Source organism: Bombus pascuorum, chromosome 6 (genome assembly GCF_905332965.1).
Source record: "Bombus pascuorum chromosome 6, iyBomPasc1.1, whole genome shotgun sequence".
Taxonomy (NCBI): Eukaryota; Metazoa; Arthropoda; class Insecta; order Hymenoptera; family Apidae; genus Bombus; species Bombus pascuorum.
In genome coordinates, this window is record NC_083493.1 from 15,211,819 (window position 1) to 15,229,115 (window position 17,297).

The 17,297-nt window shown below is 38.3% G+C and overlaps 4 protein-coding genes across 18 annotated transcripts in view; 1 reads left to right on the forward strand and 3 right to left on the reverse strand.

The window, feature by feature from the left end:
• Window positions 1-12: 12 nt before the first annotated feature.
• Window positions 13-871, reverse strand: LOC132908094 (protein JTB). The gene is made up of 3 exons (XM_060961752.1): window positions 648-871; window positions 324-557; window positions 13-224 (listed from the first exon to the last, which is right to left on the reverse strand). The coding sequence occupies exons 1-3, from the start codon at window positions 701-703 to the stop codon at window positions 62-64; spliced, it is 453 nt and encodes a 150-aa protein (XP_060817735.1). The 5' UTR covers window positions 704-871; the 3' UTR covers window positions 13-61.
• Window positions 872-1,489: 618 nt separating this feature from the next.
• On the reverse strand, window positions 1,490-5,375 carry LOC132908073 (OTU domain-containing protein 7B-like). Of its 4 annotated transcripts, none has more exons than XM_060961697.1 (8): window positions 5,286-5,375; window positions 4,251-4,491; window positions 3,750-4,168; window positions 3,297-3,668; window positions 2,909-3,222; window positions 2,672-2,830; window positions 2,499-2,571; window positions 1,490-2,439 (listed from the first exon to the last, which is right to left on the reverse strand). In XM_060961697.1, exons 1-8 carry the CDS (start codon window positions 5,364-5,366, stop codon window positions 2,338-2,340), a joined length of 1,761 nt encoding a protein of 586 aa, XP_060817680.1. In that variant the 5' UTR covers window positions 5,367-5,375; the 3' UTR covers window positions 1,490-2,337. The 4 variants fall into 4 exon arrangements, with proteins under 4 accessions (XP_060817680.1, XP_060817684.1, XP_060817681.1 ...); XM_060961701.1 differs by having other exon boundaries at window positions 4,920-5,319; XM_060961698.1 differs by lacking the exon at window positions 5,286-5,375 and adding an exon at window positions 4,833-4,920.
• Window positions 5,376-5,905: 530 nt separating this feature from the next.
• LOC132908075 (glucosidase 2 subunit beta) lies at window positions 5,906-8,185 on the forward strand. Its single transcript, XM_060961703.1, has 2 exons — window positions 5,906-6,969; window positions 7,052-8,185. Exons 1-2 carry the CDS (start codon window positions 6,021-6,023, stop codon window positions 7,729-7,731), a joined length of 1,629 nt encoding a protein of 542 aa, XP_060817686.1. The 5' UTR covers window positions 5,906-6,020; the 3' UTR covers window positions 7,732-8,185.
• Window positions 8,186-8,555: 370 nt separating this feature from the next.
• The window catches only part of LOC132908064 (uncharacterized), a 92,658-nt gene continuing 83,916 nt past the window's right edge, over window positions 8,556-17,297 (reverse strand). For 7 of the 12 annotated variants that reach the window (XM_060961667.1, XM_060961664.1, XM_060961663.1 and 4 more), the window contains 5 exons: window positions 14,143-14,283; window positions 13,923-14,063; window positions 12,447-12,507; window positions 10,801-12,137; window positions 8,556-10,724 (listed from right to left, as the gene is read on the reverse strand). In XM_060961667.1, the coding sequence (XP_060817650.1) occupies window positions 10,299-10,724; window positions 10,801-12,137; window positions 12,447-12,507; window positions 13,923-14,063; window positions 14,143-14,283 (2,106 nt within the window). In that variant the 3' untranslated portion in view covers window positions 8,556-10,298. Of the gene's footprint in view, window positions 10,725-10,800; window positions 12,138-12,446; window positions 12,508-13,922; window positions 14,064-14,142; window positions 14,284-15,219; window positions 15,685-17,297 lie in introns of those variants that run through there. The other 5 variants (XM_060961671.1, XM_060961669.1, XM_060961672.1 and 2 more) reach the window with 3 other exon arrangements.

Sequence of the window (17,297 nt, forward strand, 5' to 3'; positions counted from 1 at the left end):
TAAACTTCCTGATATATCATAAAAGCACAAATAAAAGAAATAAAAGATGCTATTTATTATACTATGCACTAGCCCTCAGTTGCCTGGCTACTTTTCTTATTATCCTTTGCCTCAGGACATTTTCTCTCCAATAAACACTGATACAGGAAGTTAATGCCAAAAGAAACATAACTGTCTCAAACTTCCAAAATGCTCTTTCCTCTAACCAAGCTACCCTGTCACAACTGAATTAAATGTATGTATTATATTTACTACAATATTTGTGCAATTCTTCATAAAACTATATATAAAAAAAACTAGCAAGAGTACAGAAAATGAATTACCTTCTTGTTATAGCCTCTCCGCTTTTACATTTCAGAACTTCCTTGTATCTGGCGTAAACACATACATCAATGCTTTTACTTGCTATTTCAAAAGCAGAACATGGATGACATTCTGATGTTACTTCATATTCATCTCCAGAAATGCATCTTGTATTATTTTCAAAATTTTCTAAATAAAGTTTATTGGGATTTTCTGTCCAATGGCTTTCAACAATTAATACCAGTATTGTTAATCTAGAATAATAAATATAATGTTATTAATACGTTTATAATAACCATACTAACGATATGTTAATATTCAAAGAACTATAGAACAAAACTAACCCTCCTAATAGTGTTATACCAATTAACATTCTCTTTTTCGTGCATAACTCGATCATTTCGAGGTACACTGTGTCATGAATTTCGGCTTTCTCGGTCAGCTTACGTGACTCATGTGAGAAGTAAATAAAATTTTTAGAGAAACCTTCGTAAATAAAGTCAAAACCATTGGCTAAAGACAGAATGACGACATTAAAAAGAACTTTGTGTATCAAGGTATGAAATACCGACCTGTCAAAAAAACAGAATGTTTCTTACGTCCTCTGCAATTTCCTACGGCGAACATAGGAATCATCACAGGCGACTGGTTAGTAATTATATCGGTAAAACAGCAAGATGTCGGTATATTATCATTAACAACTTTAGTATCTATCACTGCTGAGGTATGCGAGCATGAGTTCTATTGTCGTCCCTGTACTTCAGTAGCCGCCAAAGAAGAAGTTGTACCTGTAGTTATAGATCAAAAAATGAGTAGGCTGATCGTCGACGAACATGGGAAAAATTCAGTCAAAAGTACGCTGCATGAATTACAGTCTCTGGTAGTGAAACGGCAGAACTATACATAAATTTCTTTTAGTGGGATTATATGCATATGCGCAGCGAGTTGAGGAATGTGCATTTCTCACTGTTGTAGGCGAAATACGTCTATATTTATTCATTTTATTTATAAGAAATGCATACCAAGAATTAATACACACTAAATTAAAAATATAATGCAATCTATGTATATATACAGATCGTCGAAAACATAACAAGATTTTCAGTTCTTTTAAACAATTCATATTTCAAAATATATATGATACAAAGGTTCATAAGATACCAGGGAAATATAAAAAGGTCCAAAATATAAAAATATGTTTTATTTTTCACACAATTTTACATAAATAATTGCCAACAGGCAACGAGACTGAATACAATGAATGATTTGATATCAGTTTAATACTATAATATTAAATATCAAACCCGCGCTCTCTTAGATAGACACACTGAAGCAGTGAGTAAATAAGTGAAGCGCCATCAATTTATACAAAGCATTATGTATATTGAAAGCGATAGAAATAGCTGCGACAGAAAATGGCATTTTCATCATTGCGTTGAAAATCGAGTATTATCATTATACTTGTATACTTGTGGTTTCTGTATTATGCGAGATAGAAGGCACGTGCAAAAAATTCAGGAATTGTTTACTTGTCATGAAAATAGTGACGTATCGTTATTTGCGAAAATATAATACTTTTTTTATTTAATATGATTCGGTCTTATAAGCTATGTGATGGACTTTTAAGCTGTGGTATATATATGTATGTATATATGTTTCAGAAACAGATAAACCCTGTATATCTGATATGCTTCTTAGAAAGATGAATAGTAATAAATAAAGAAAGATAACGATAAATATGTGTGAACAAAATTTGAATGACAAGTGCAATATTAGACCATGCGCATACGCTCTTAAAAGAAAAAGCGTTTTATTGTCACGATATACGCGAATCACTGGTATGCTGCCTAGTTTTAAATAAAAAACTAAATAGAATGAATTAACATATCAGGAAGAAGAAAATCTGGCGAGACAATTTCTTTTTTTAAGCAACTTTTTAAAATGGCTAGTGTTATGCCTAAATCCAATTATATGTCATTTAACTCAGGCAATATTAAAGAGTTATTGTCATGTATCGTTGAGACCAGCAATTTCTCAACGATAAAGTTGGTTTGCCCAACATTGTGAGCAGAAGTAATCATTTTCTGCAGAACCGAAAAATTGACAGTCTTCATTGCGACATTGTTTGACATTAGCCTAGGAAAAACCACAAATTATTCAAGTTTCGTAATTACAATGAATATTTAAATCCTTACCTCCAAACTATTAGCATTCCATGACTCTGGTCTCTGTTTATAAACTGATGGTTGGTCATTATAAAAAGTAGATCTATGGAAAGAATAATTTATGCGATGCATACAAAAACTAATAGAATAATTATAGAATTATAGAATGATTAATTTATAGAGAGGTATATTAATCTCAGTACCTTGAAAGATAAAGTGTACGATCTTTATTCGGATTGGTCGGTAACAATTTGCTGACGCTTGCATGGCTGTCTTGATCACTGGCTGTATAGAACCTAGATTTGCCAGCACCATAATTCATTTCGCTCCCAGTCTCGTCAACTTTATGATCTTGGAGATATCTGTATGACATAAAAATGATTAGAAGTCATATTCTAGCTATAAAATGGAATTATCATAATTACATAAGGTTGCTATACCTTGCGTGAGCACATTGGAGGTAATTCTGAAGCATCTGATCCACATATTGATGACGTCTACTTCTGATCCTTACACATAACAAACCTTCCGTTGAAAGTCCACCGGCCGTTGCTGGTAAACTCTTTGGTCTCTTTGTCATAGACCACAGTCTTTTACTAACGGATTTTCCAATTGATCCGAATTGTTTAGCAACTCCAAGCAATTGTTTCGCCGTTTTAGAAAGTGAACCATCAGTATCTGACAATCTCTCGATTTCTTCCGATGTGAAATTTTGATATTCGCAGTCTAAATATTGCCGCAATAAAATTTCCATCTAAATACCAATATTGAGTAATTATATTTTAATGTACGTTGCAACTATAGTTTGTTATCGATAAGATTAATTACCGTATCTTGTTGACAACTCAACAAGTCTCGTGAACCTTCTTCCCAATCCCAATCAGGTCCTGGATCTACCGCGAATAAAACTGATAGTAGTTGACCTGTATCTGGATCTATAAGAGGTATGCTAACGCCTTCGTTACAACCATCTCCAAAATCACTCGCTCCATCCACCGTAACGAGAGGAGAAAAATGAGCTGAATGATATGCTAAAAGCAATGGGGTTCTATGACAACGCGTCGGCGATACTTCTAATGGTAAATACACTCCACCAAATGGAATTGGTGCTAAAGCTACACCTTCTGCATCTTTTAACATAGTCTCTGCTATAACTATTATAGGCCGCTTTAAAGCATGAGCCAAAGCTAATATATGTACCTATAAAGTTTCAACTGCATAAGTATATGGTAAATCTGAAACTGCATAAAAATTCGAAAAAAGTACAGAAACCTTACATACTTCTTCAAGACTTTGGTAGGAAGTAGCAGTTTGGTTCCTGAGAATAGGAGAAGCCATATCTACGATAGTTTGCCATTCTGTTAACCATTCTGCCTCTGTATAAGATAAACCTGAAGCTGCATTTAAGCCCATTTGGCGCCATTTCCACCTTCTAAACAAAGCATGTCTATATTCTCCTTTAGCCAATGTATTATACAGAGCTTCTCTGAGTGTAAGGAGTCTATCATGAAAGCCCCACATGCCAAGAGAAGCTGCATGTAGGAGACAATTGCCATCTCCTGATGTTGCCAAAGGCCATAAAACTCTGTTACTTCCATTTTTACATCCCCCACACCACCAATTTAAACGACCAGCAGCTTCCAAAGAAGTTAAGCACCCACCTTCTATTAGATCTCTTTCCAAAAATTGTCGAAATGAATCTAAGTGTAATATATCATTCAATTATTAAGACACAATAGAGAAGTAATTGTAACTTGTTATACTAGAGCATGGGTAAAATACCTGGATATACAGTTAGATCAGGAAGTGAAAATGTAAACTCTGGAGTATCTAGAGATTCTATAGTTGCTAATTGAGAACGAGCATAAGAGACAATGGCAGCATTTTCAGTTGCTCGAGATATACCTCTGGCTAGCTTCTTTGTAGTTCCTCCTCCATTTTCCAATGTATTATTAGAACTTGTCTCTTTCTCCAAACCATCGTACGTGGACAGTCCTACGTTCATTACACTATCTTCTTGCACCTACAAAGTAGCAGTTCATCTAAAATTAATGACGTTACAATTACAAAAGTGATAAAAAGATATCACAGAAAATATATGCGAGTTATCATATAGTATACAACTAAAAGTTACAAAAATGCAGCAGTCAAATGGTTTTACACAACAATATACATGTATATATTAGTGTTTAAAAATAGAACAAGGTGACATTTGTATGGTAATAAACATAGAATGATTATGTACATAACAAACTTAATTATAAATACAATTAAAAGGAAAAGAAAGCAAGGAGAAAGCATTTTAATCCTCCTGATTACGAAATATCAAAAGTGACTTAAAAAGCAGATGGTATATATATGTACATGTATACATATAAATAGAATTATATATACAGAGAACTTGTATGTATATGTGCCACTATTGGATATCATTATTCAAAATGTGCAAACCTTGGCCCGTATATCGAATTAGTGAAGTGGAGCGTAGCGATGAAGTATCGTTAAATAGTATTCTAATTGGACTACGATGCACAAGCTGCTCGTATACTATCTCACATTTTGTACTACTGTATTCGTACTAAACCCTATCTCAACAAGGCTACCCACAATGTATGAAAACGGCCAAGAATCTGTTTGCAGAGGAGATGATACAAACACAACATAACCTAGAACACGCAACCTCGAAACTAACTGGTAGGAGAGTAAAGAGAATAAGAAGCGAATTATTATTATTGCGTCACGGAAGTCATCGTGAAACTCTAAATCGGTCACATGTCTAACTAACGAGGGATTAAGAGATACACTGTTGTTATTTACGCAGTTGCATTCCCGCCCACCAGTGGACAAGTTGATCCTGATCACGATAGCGTAACCAATTTTGAAATACAAGAAATTCATTCGTACCGTTTATCACATAATATCGTGTCGCTACTTAGAAATGCATTTAACCTTGAAAGCAAGCATTGCGCATCACATGTACCGCCCACCTATATAGTATGAAATATGTATAGCACGTTTGTAGAATAACTGAATAGAAAACACCACCAAAATTAATCATTGACCTTTATCAAGTTACATCGTTCTCTTTTATTTTTATCAATATAAAATCATATAGCTGTTTCATTTTAACTTTAACTTTTTTGAAGTTTGGATTATTAATCATTATGATTCATTATTATTATCGTTCCAAAGATAAACACCTGCGTTTTCTTAATATTCCGTTACGTTGTTTTTTATTAGAAAGCAATTATACATCTTCTAACGGTAGACAATGTAACATTATTCATTGAGAGCGTTTTTGGCAGATTACAGAAAACTGTGCAACTGAAAAAGCCGCCTTAACATGATTTACTAATTCGAGTGCAAACTGTAGCGCCACAAGTTACCATTATTCGACATTGTAGTTCGTCTACCTTGCTGAAACGTAAGATGCGAGACGCGACCATGCCAATGTAGTAGGCGTGCACGAGTGTGTGTGTTATGTACTCGTGTCCGTTTTAAACCTCAAAAAGTTGGTCGATTTTGCTGGAGAAGTTTGTCAGTTTACCGTGGATGATAATATTTTCATACAGTGGACACAGAATCGAAAGGAATATTATTACGATGAATAATTGCGGCATACACCTGATGTTTTTTCTATCAGTTAATCTGTTGATTCTATTGGGCCACGTAGCCGGTTCTAAGGTGTTGCAAATTCGTGGGATACCTAACGCGAAAGGTTCGCTTTACCCATCGGATCGTGACTTCCAGTGCCTTGATGGAAGCCTAATAATACCATTTTCACATGTAAACGACAATTATTGTGATTGCGCGGATGGCAGTGACGAGCCCGGTACGCCCGCCTGCACAAACGGCTCATTCTACTGCGAAAATTCCGGTCATAAGCCTCGCTATATACCATCCACCTGGGTAAACGACGGTGTTTGCGACTGTTGCGATGCCAGTGACGAATATAGCTCAGGCAAGGAATGCTTAAATAATTGTAATGAACTTGGGAAAGAAGCCAGGTTGGAGCAACAAAAGGCGGAAGAGTTGATAAGGGAAGGTAACAAGATAAGGCTGGAAATGATTGCTAAAGGTAAACAATTAAAGACAGATTATCAAGCACGCTTAGTTAAATTACACTCAGAATACGAAGAAGCAGAACTTGTAAAGAAGGAGAAGGAATTATTGAAGACTCAAGCAGAGGAACGCGAAAGAGCTGCTTTAGAAAAGTACAAGCCAGCTGAACCAGAACAATCTGTAGCGCAAGAAGGAGAAGAGGATGAAGAATTGCAAGAGTCAGATGCAGAGGATTATTTTAAACTACTAGATTCCGATAACAGTGGTACTGTAACAATCGCAGAGCTTCAAACTAGGGTGACGTTTGACAAAGACAGGAATGGAGTTGTAACCGAAGAAGAGGCAATGTATTTCTTAAATAATCAGAAGGAAGTCAATCTTCAAGATTTTATTGATTCAGTATGGCCAAATGCTAAGGTCTTCTTAATGTTAGAACAAGGTTAATAGAGAGATTGTCTGTCGGTGATACATTTCTTTTACTTCTATTTTGAACTGTGCATTGTATTAATATCTTATTTCAGGGATGTTCAAACCAGCGAGTCAGAAAGAAGAGGGAGAAGACGATGAAGACGAAGAAGGAGAGATTCAAGAGCCAGTGGATGAAATTTCTGAGCAAGAAAAAGTTGATGTCGATGGCACAGAGGCAGACCAAGTTGCAGGCAAAGAACAGCTGAAACCTGAGGAATCTCAAGTGCAGTACGACGAAGAAACGCAAACTCTCATAGACGAAGCAACAGTTGCACGCGAGAATTTCGAAAAAGCGGAAAAATCCGTAAATGAACTGTTAACGGAAATCAGAGAGTTTGAAGAAAAATTAGATCGTGACTTTGGCGTTGACAATGAATTCATACCTCTAGACGGCGAATGTTTCGACTATACGAATTTGGAGTATGTTTACACCTTGTGCATGTTTTCGAGAGCGACGCAGAAATCGAAATCTGGCGGCAACGACATTAACTTAGGTCACTGGAACGATTGGAGCGGACCTGAAGGTCAAAGGTATTCGAAGATGAAATACGACTCCGGCCTCAGTTGTTGGAACGGACCTGCGCGTTCTACCATTGTCAATCTAAGCTGTGGTAAAGAAAATAAACTAGTTTCAGTGACAGAACCTAGCCGGTGCGAGTACGCTATGGAATTTTCCACGCCAGTTGTATGCAATGCGAATTCCGAATCCGCTAATACACATGACGAATTATAAATTTCATGTCGCATAAACGTGCAGGATTTAATACGCGATTGTATGACTTTGAAACGTAAGGTACATAAAAATGGCAAGGATGAATAACGACTGCGCGATTCATCCATTTTCAAGTTGAACGTTTAACGCGTTAAACAAAAAGTTATTACAACATTCGCAAATTTGCACAACGTTTTTTACTATTGAAGATAAACGAAACTGATTAAGCTATAGTAAGAGACCCTAGTCAAAGCTCGCACGATAAGTAATGGTAATTTTATCGAGTATCGAATTCGTGATCAGTTATTCGTCCTTGCATTAGAAACTCTTTGTCGTTGTACTTGTATACATAAACAAACAGGATTCGTAGCCGATAACGCGGTCGTGAGTTATCAACGAGCTCAGTTTGCTTAAAAGGTAGAGAGACATTTTAATATTCGTGATAAGTGAATAAGAAATCGTTGTTACACGGTAATTGCCAATATTGTGTTACTGTTATACATTCCTCATTTTGTACGAGACCAATTTTTATGAACTGGTCCGAATAAAACGACCTAAGCTGTTTCACTCGTCATTGGGTCATCACACGGTTGAGCGACTACCTATTTTCGTCAAGGTCTACAAGACTCTCACCCGAAGTAAATGAACTGAAGCAACCATTCATGCACACATATACACTCTGTAAGAAAATTTCGAGAAGAAAACAATTTTCCCAAATTGCTACGTGTAACGTGGAAAACTGTATTTAATGTATCAAGATATTTTGTAATTTTCTAAAGGTGCGTTCGTGATCGATGCATCGGAATGCGGGTTCAATAAAGAGGAAAAGAATTTTGTTGTCGAACTGTAATTACGATGGCAGCTTTATTTACATTAAAATGGGCGAGTTTTGCTCTTTCTGTATTATATGCCTGTATATATTTATATGTATTTATATATACTATAATATGTATACAAATATAAATATATAAATATATATATATATATATGTATATATACATATATTTATATTTGTATATACGCGTATTTATTTATATATATATTTATTTATTTATATTCTTCTTTCAATTATGCCAGTTCTTATACGTTATAGTGATGGTTAATTCAATTCTCTATTTATGTCTCATTAACTTAACAATCTACGCGTATCTTTTGGAGTTTGAGACTTTTACAGTTAACTAAAAAACTAAAAGGGGAGGTGGTCAATAGGGAGGAAAGTGATAAACGTTTCTGCGCGATTTATCCAACAATGTCCGCAACCAGTCGATTCCTTGGTACTTCGTTAAGGCACTTAAAAGACTGGAAAGAAGTATCTTGTCTTGTCACGCGGTATTACGTGATGAAGACGATACGCTCTAACGTCTTTTCTTCACCCCACGATGATCCACTGTTTCCCTTTGAACGTACACGGTTTATTTTGATCTCAACGTGGAATTTATAATTCTCAAACGTATATAATCTTCGATTTAAAATCAAAAGATACATTTCGTTTATCGCATTACTCATAACAAAAAGAAAACAACTGAAAGCATTATCGCTTCTTCAAAATCTGGAAAGAGTAGATCGAATATCTAATAATACAGAATATAATCTCTGTCAATTTCGCGTGGTTTGACGCCGACACGTAGAAACTACTAGATTGATATGGAAAGGCAGCATTTCCCAAAGATTTTACCACAACATCTCTAAATATAATTGAACTACGTTTTCGTTTAACAACATACCCTGTGTTCGCTTAATGGCTCGTTTTGGCCATTGAACTAAACACTCCTTAAATCATCTTGACTATTATATTTTCTATATTATCTTTTATATATTCTCTTTATTCGTATTTCTTTTATTTCGTGTCTAATTTTGCAATGGGGTTTTTCCTTTTTGTATTTACACAGTGGAACGAAACACGACATTTATTAGCGACTCTAAGCTACTGTACAACAAGAAACACTAAGCTCCTAACACGAGAAGAATTTGTAAGCACGACACGCGAGTATATTGATTCGCGTTATCGCGCACCACCTAATACTGCATTCGGCTATGACCGGTAATCTTATCGTGTATGTGATTTTTGTTACATGTAGAAAAAAGAAAAGGAGGAAGAAAATACGATTGCAACGGAACAAGTTAAATAACACGCGATTTACAAGTAATTACGGTCAGTAATTATGTTTAAACACGTTGACCTTACAACTTTCTCGCCACAGACCAACTTAAAATTTTTTTACATATTGATTACCTTTCCACTTTCCTTTGTTTCTTTTTTTTTCTTTTTTTTTTTTTTTTGGTGTTTGCGAGTGAGAAACGAAGATATGCCTCATGAAAAACATTATAAAAATTTGAAGTAAATAATTTACATTATTGTCCATCTTATAGTCTTAACCAGTCGAACGTCTTCGTTCCTATATTTCATTTCCTTCAGCTTATTCAGTCTACAAATGAAATGCAGATATAAAAAAGTTTACATAGGAAAAAAAGTTTTGCATAGTCTCGACCAATTTCTCTTCTTGTGTATCCTTTTTTTCCATTAAACAGGCGAAAATCAATCAAACGCGTGCCTGTTAATTAATTACGTGTGTAGATGTGTGTAGTGTTCATTTGCCGAGTTTCTCGAACATGATTAGTTTCTCCTTGAAACTCTTCGTGTCCGTGGATACTTCGGATATATTGCCGTTTAACATATTTTGCAAATCTTCGTCGTTTTTACTAACGAGGAGATTGTCGAAGATCATCTTGTTATCTTCTTGTTTAGCGACTGGCGAGGTAGGCTGTGACGTGGTGATCTGTTGCTTCTTCTTAGGATAAATCACAGAGCTTCGTTGGTTATTGCCGTTGTCGGCCATTCTGGTAACTATCGTGATGGCTAATAATTGATGAATGTCGATGTTCTCCTTCGATTCCGATGATTGGCGCCAGTAGAATTTATCCGGTGAGATCAAGGATTTGGAGTCCTCCGTGCCGTCCGCCATTGAAATTTGTTCCGAATGCGACGTCATTAGAGGTTTATTGGTCCAAGGATCCTGAAAACAGAAACATTCCTTTTTTTACTCGATCAATAATTAATACGAGCAAAAGTCGGATTTTTCAAAAACTTACATTTTTGTCGCGTTTGTCCGCAACAGCGTCCGCGAGATCTTCGTGTTTCCTATCCTGATCTAAATCTCTCTCCAAACTGTCCAATGTTTCGGTACTCTCGGACGACTTGTTCCTCCTCTCAGAATCCAACGTATCCGTGCTGCCAAGTTCCGAGCTTTCAGACGATTTCTGAAGCCTGACTGGTTTCCTAAACAAGATCGGCATTTTCTCTTCCTCTCCATCGTCCGTTGGGACGATGTCCACGTAACTGGTGCTCGGTATTCTTTTTGGTGTTCTCCTGATTCTCCTGTTTTCCAATTTGTCATCCGACTCCAAATTGTCAGAGCTTTCGGACGACATACGTTTCGAGGATCTCCTGCAGCATTTCCCGAAACTATCTCCGATATTTTCCCCCTCGTCCTTCGGCTCGCTTATCTCGATCCTCTCGAAATCATCCGACGACTTGGACGTACTCTTCGATAACCTTCTTCCCCGAGACAGATTGATATCCGAAATGCTGCTCCTCTTCTGCAATTCTTGAACAGTCTCTGTTCCAATCTGCGTTTGCTCCAAAACCTCGAAATTCTCCGACGACTTTGATATGTTCTTGGAAGATCTGCGAGCGCGCAACTCGAAGCTGCTCCTCCTACGCTCGATGGATTCGTCACTGGCTAACGTCTCTATCGCTTCTAGGCTGTCGGAAGACTTGGACACGCGATCGATCGACTTCGAGATTGGATTTAGCAGTCTTCGAGTCACGGGTTTCGCTTGTTCGTATTCCATTAATTTGTCGAAGCCTTCCGTAGATTTGGAGAACCAAGTGGGAGCCACTTCTAGACTGTCAGGTGATTTCGACAATCTGTTGGAGGATCTCCTTCGAGGTAGCTTCGATTCCAGCTCTTCGAACATTTCTGTATTCTTTGGTGTTCGATTCGACGCTTTCCTGACGATCGATCGAACTTCTGGCTGCTTCTCCAAGTCGTCGTTCACCTCGACGCTCGCTCTCGACGCAGTCACGGCGTCCAGGCTGTCCGGGGACAAAGAGGCCACGCTAGGTGGCTTTCTAGGAAGTTTAGCTTCCAGTTGCTCGAAAATGTCCGACGCACGCGACAATCTACTCGAAGATTTCCTCGTGATAGACACGTTCTTCGGTTCGGTCGGTGAAGACGCATTGCTGTTCACGCTGACCGTTTGCTGGTCCAAGCTGTCCAACGAATCCTCCGCTATGGTCGTGATCGTCGACGTGGATGTGTTGGCAGCTTGAGAGCCAGTACGCCTCGGAGGCCTCCGGTTTTTGGGTCGAACCGCAATTCGGTGATGTGCCGCTGTATGGTTTAAACTGGCGCTTTCCAGTTGCGCTGGTGGACAAATGGAAAGATTTGTTAAAATAAAATAAATTTGTCGTCATCTACCTGGTCGTTCTAATCACACTTTACGAACAGACTGAGTATTTTTGCGCATTATTTGTTATAGTACGAAATAGTTCGATAACTTTCGAAGAAATATTTGAATCTTTGAATCAGTCACGATCCTCTTGAAAATCTTAGGTAGACGCGTTACATCACGATTTAAGTTCACTGCTCTTCGCGTCAATAAAAATATAAATTTACATTAAAATCCGACAGTCTGTGAAATTACGCAATAAGAATGTTAAATTAGACACTTACGTAAATCTTCTTTGGCCACAGGTATAATATGATCGATCGTGTCCTTTGGCGATTTTGAGCCCTAGAAAACAAAATTCAGAGATAAATTCAATGCGCCGTTTATTCAATTAATCGTCGTTGAACTTTGTGTCAAAAAACAAATACGGAATTAATATTATACGACGCCAACGACCGATTACAGAGAATTTAAAAAATTCGTAAAATAATAGGAAATTATAAAAATAGACCGACGACGGGCTAGACGAATTATTCGTGACACTGTTAGTGGCCTTTGAGCCGAATGCATCGGCAGGCGGGCTCGCAAAACGCCGGGTATAACGGTATTAACCACTATCGGGACGAGCAAGTGCGGCCAGTTAACCGTGATCGTTCGAAACCGGTTGCAGGTGCCGTCTCGAAAGACACTTCTTCACCAGGAAAACCTTTCGTTCGTGCTACTGTTCCCCCCTCGTTTTACGGCACGTCGTTGTCGAGAGCGTAATCGCGCGGCAAACAGCTGGTATACAAGTCGATCAGAGAATCTACGCTCGTTTCGTAAAACGAAACTCGAATTTCTCTTTTCTTTGTTCGTCGCCGGTCTAACTCTACCGCTGACACACTTCAACCTGTTAGCCGGGCAATAATTTGTTACTTGAATCAATTGCCTCTTGGATATGATAATTTCTTTATTCAAGAGGGTATTCTAGCGTAGAACAACGAGCAAAATTTTCTTTTCTATTTCTGTATTGTTCGGAAGTATAGACACGTGCAACTACGTATGCAAAAGAATTTCGCAAGATTCGTAATATTATTTTACGTGAATTATTATATGTCAAAGTTGCTTGTTATCTCGACAAACAGAAAGATTGTTAATATTTTTCATATTGTTCGTGATACTTTTCTTTCATCTCGTTTCACGTGGTAATGACGCTCGTGCCAATTAAGAATGTCTTTAGTTTTGTCGATGTGGATAAGTAGAATGGCCGGAATCGTGTCAGCCGGTAGATCATACATCTCTTTTAACGAACCGCGTTAAATACCTTATAACTCGATTAATTTCAAGTTTATTTATTTCGAAAAACGTAGCGACTAATTTTAAAACATAAATAAACGAATGGTCCTAAAAAGTTCTACAGTTACTTTGAGAAAAGAAAAAAATATTAAAGTCTGAAAGGTGATGCTCTATACAGACCTCCGGGCGGTCTAGAATATTCTCAATCTAAAATACCTCCTTAAGTATTCCGTATCTTGTAATTAAAAACAAATTACATCGTATATCAATCTAATTAAAATTGATCTGTCCTCGTTAACTTCTATGATTGTACAGATTTCTGATCGAAAGATGGCCTGGTTAACACATTAATTTCAAACTAATCATCTTTGCCACGTCATTATGAGAAAAGGTTTGATTGGATTTTTCTTTCTATCTTTTTTTTTTTTTTTTATCGGATCTAGCCGAACCGATATTAACGACGTAATTAACGGTCGATCGATTACCTCGATCGTCTCCCCGATCCGTGGACTCGCGTCTTTGATTATCGGCGGGATCCTCTGTCTCGTTTCCGGCTTCGAGCGTGGTCGATCCTCGATCCTGTACGAAGATCTAACAGATCCTGTCGACTCATCCTCCGCTTTATCCTACATCGTTCGAGCAACATATCGAATAATATACAACGTGTCTCTAGTAACGTGAAAATCACGGGATCTGATCGATTACCTCGATCGTATCTTCGGCTCGAACGGATTGCTCTTTCATCGCCTGAAGGATCGTACGTCTGCTTTCTGGCTTTGGTCTTGGCCGATCCTCGATTTTGCACGCCGATCTTATCGATCCGAACTCCTTGTCCTCGATCTTGTCCTTGCAGCCAAATTTACGTAACGCGTTATTACTAAATTAAACGATGTGTACGCATTCGCGGGCGATTCGAAGTTGCAAAATTAGATAAATAGAAATATATAAAACACGCAAAGAATAGCGTAAACGTGGGACATATTGTATCTCACATTAGTATTCGTTATAGCGTTTAGCGAATGAAACAAATCTTTGCTTTCACGTCTATAGTTAGACATTGGCATTGTCTAGTCATTACGAGGCAGTTAGGATGTATTGTGTGAGCGATTTGTCGATTCGTGGAGTTTCGCGAAGCTCGTTAATTGTTCGCGTGAAAATTATTCACTTGTCTAATAAACGGAATAAAATTTGACGGAAAAGACTCATATTTCTTGTACATCCAAGCATCATAAATATAGTATACTGCTTGCAAACCTTTATGTCGAATAATAAATATAATAACTATACATACAAACTTTTCCTATTTATATACTCGCCACCGTGCACAACAGAATCACGCGACATAGACGCTAGAAAAATTTGGAAACAGAAATTCCGAAAGAATCAAAGAATTCACAACGTTACTGGTTGTCAGAGTGCAGATATTTATGCGAAATTTAAAAATGCAAGAAGCAACAAAATACACGATATCCATATAGGATATCCAAAGTACTTGGTAACTAAATGTTATATGCTTTAAACCATGTTCATAAAAATACGAAGTTACATAAACATCCGCAATCCACTTGTTGTATCATATTATTTTATAGATCAACGAGATCAAAGACAGCATTGCAACAATCAGGAATTAGCAACTAGAGATGACGCCGAACTAACATTGGTATCGTCGAAATAAAAAGATGGAGCTTCGTAAAGGTTTCGTTCCACGAATCAGCTAACACAGTGGTTGGAAACAACGAAAGGACACGTTCGAACCGAGGCTAGTTTTTCCTGATCGATTACCTCGACCGCATCGTTCTCGGCAGCCTCGTTGTTAATCGAGCAGAGGATCTTTCGCAGGCCGGTTTCCTGTTTCGGTCTCGGTCGATCTTCCAACCTGCACACGCGCCTAATCGGGGCGGGTATCTCGTACTCGACCTTCTCCTTGCACCCGTACACGCCGATGCTGATCTTCGCCGTCGGTTGCACTCCCTGGTAACCTTTGCATCGCGCGCCATCCTGCTTCGTCCGGTCGATAAGCCGTCTCGTCTCTACCGGATTCAGATTCAGCTGCTCGATTATCGCCCGTATGTTCGACGAGATGCTGCCCTCGCGGTGAGACACCACCATGATTCCAGCGATTGCTTTGCCCGATCCTCGAATACTTGTCGATCCTAGCGCGACCTCAGACGACCAGGATCGGCCCAACTCCCGCTGCTACGACGATCTCGGAATTGCCGCGAGAACAACGTCATAGGACAGCCGAGTGCTCGAGTTATCGATAGCGAAGTTTCTGGAATTTCATTGGGAATTCAGACGAGGGTCCTACGATTTTTCGAGCCACGTTCCTGGGATGCTGAGAATTACGGAAATCGAGATTTTGTCGAAGAGAAAATCCAGCAGCTTCGTAGCAGAATGGTACGTACAGCGAAGGACGAAAGTATTCGCGATTGACGTCGATATTCAGATTCCGAGAAGACTTTGTGTTTCTTATTTGATTCGTCTTAAATTTGTTCGGTGTAACTTAGACTGTGTCGAAGAAAATATCGCAGGAGACATAATTATTACGATTTAAATTTTGGCTTTGTACATATCGGATGGCAACCTTGCACGAATACAAAATTCTGTTTGATTAATCGCTTCCTCGATACTTTATCTGTAAACGTCAATGATTTTTTGATATTGATCGTATCCTAATACGTTCGAATCGATCTTCCGACATTTACAAAATAGATGAGAATTTCGTGATAATTCGACTATGCATCTGATTCGAAAATACACCAAACGAAGTTTATCATAGTCTTATAGATTCTCTCTTCGAAAAGCTTCTCAGTCTTCTTTTACGATATGCTATTATAAGAAAAAAAAAACTTTCGCGAAGAAGGCAAACTTTCCAAACGATTTATCAATGCGATGGGGTCTTCTTCTAGAGCAATTTCGACCGCTAAACGCCGATCATTCCCCCCTCGACCATCGAAGCTTGAGAACACGTTCTCCAGGCCAGAACAATCGCGCTTGTTCCTAATTGCGTTAACGAACTCCTCGGCCTACCTAGTTTTCGCGGTTAGCGTATCGCTTTTCTCAGGATTTCACGACCGCCTCCAAGCTCGTCCTCCTTTTCCTCCGACCACTCTCGGGTTCTGGGGGACCGTTTCTCACGCGACCTTCTATACGATCCCTCTAGACAGAATCACCACGAAATTGCTTGCCGCGTTTCGATTCGTGCGCCAGGTAGATAATCGGCTTGGGGAAAAGTCACGGACGCACAATGCGTAGTAGGTACGGTACGTCATATCGCGTTTTCCGAGTTGTTGCCTGCGTTGTTTCGTGCAAACAATAGATAACTACCGTCTCATTATTGTGGTCGATTATACTCGACGAGCGTTAAGATCCGACGTAGAAAAGTGAGTTTTGTCGCGTGAGCGTTCCACGCCTGTTTTAACTGTTCGATTATATGGGAAACATTTTATGGTTTCATTGGCAACGAGACAGAGATTACGAGATATGTACCGTACGTTTAGAAGAAAGTTAATACGAACAGCCGTATGAATAGTCATTTTAAACTCGTAACAAGCGTCGAAGATAGTCTCGCTGAATTCGAGGCTTGTTGCTATAATAGATAATCAAGTGTTACATACGATTTCTCGCATTAAATATCTTGTAACTGTAGACTTTCTCGTTCCTTCAATTTCGATTCGTTTGAAACGAGGATCGTTACAGCGCCGATGAAATTACAAAATGTTTCGTGTAACGCACATAATATATTCATAAAGGATGTGTACGAAAGTGTTCGAACACTTTCGCGAGCCACATAAAAGATATAACGTAAAAAACACGAAGCTGGCACCCCGCTGGGGGTAGCCACCCACATGCTATATTTA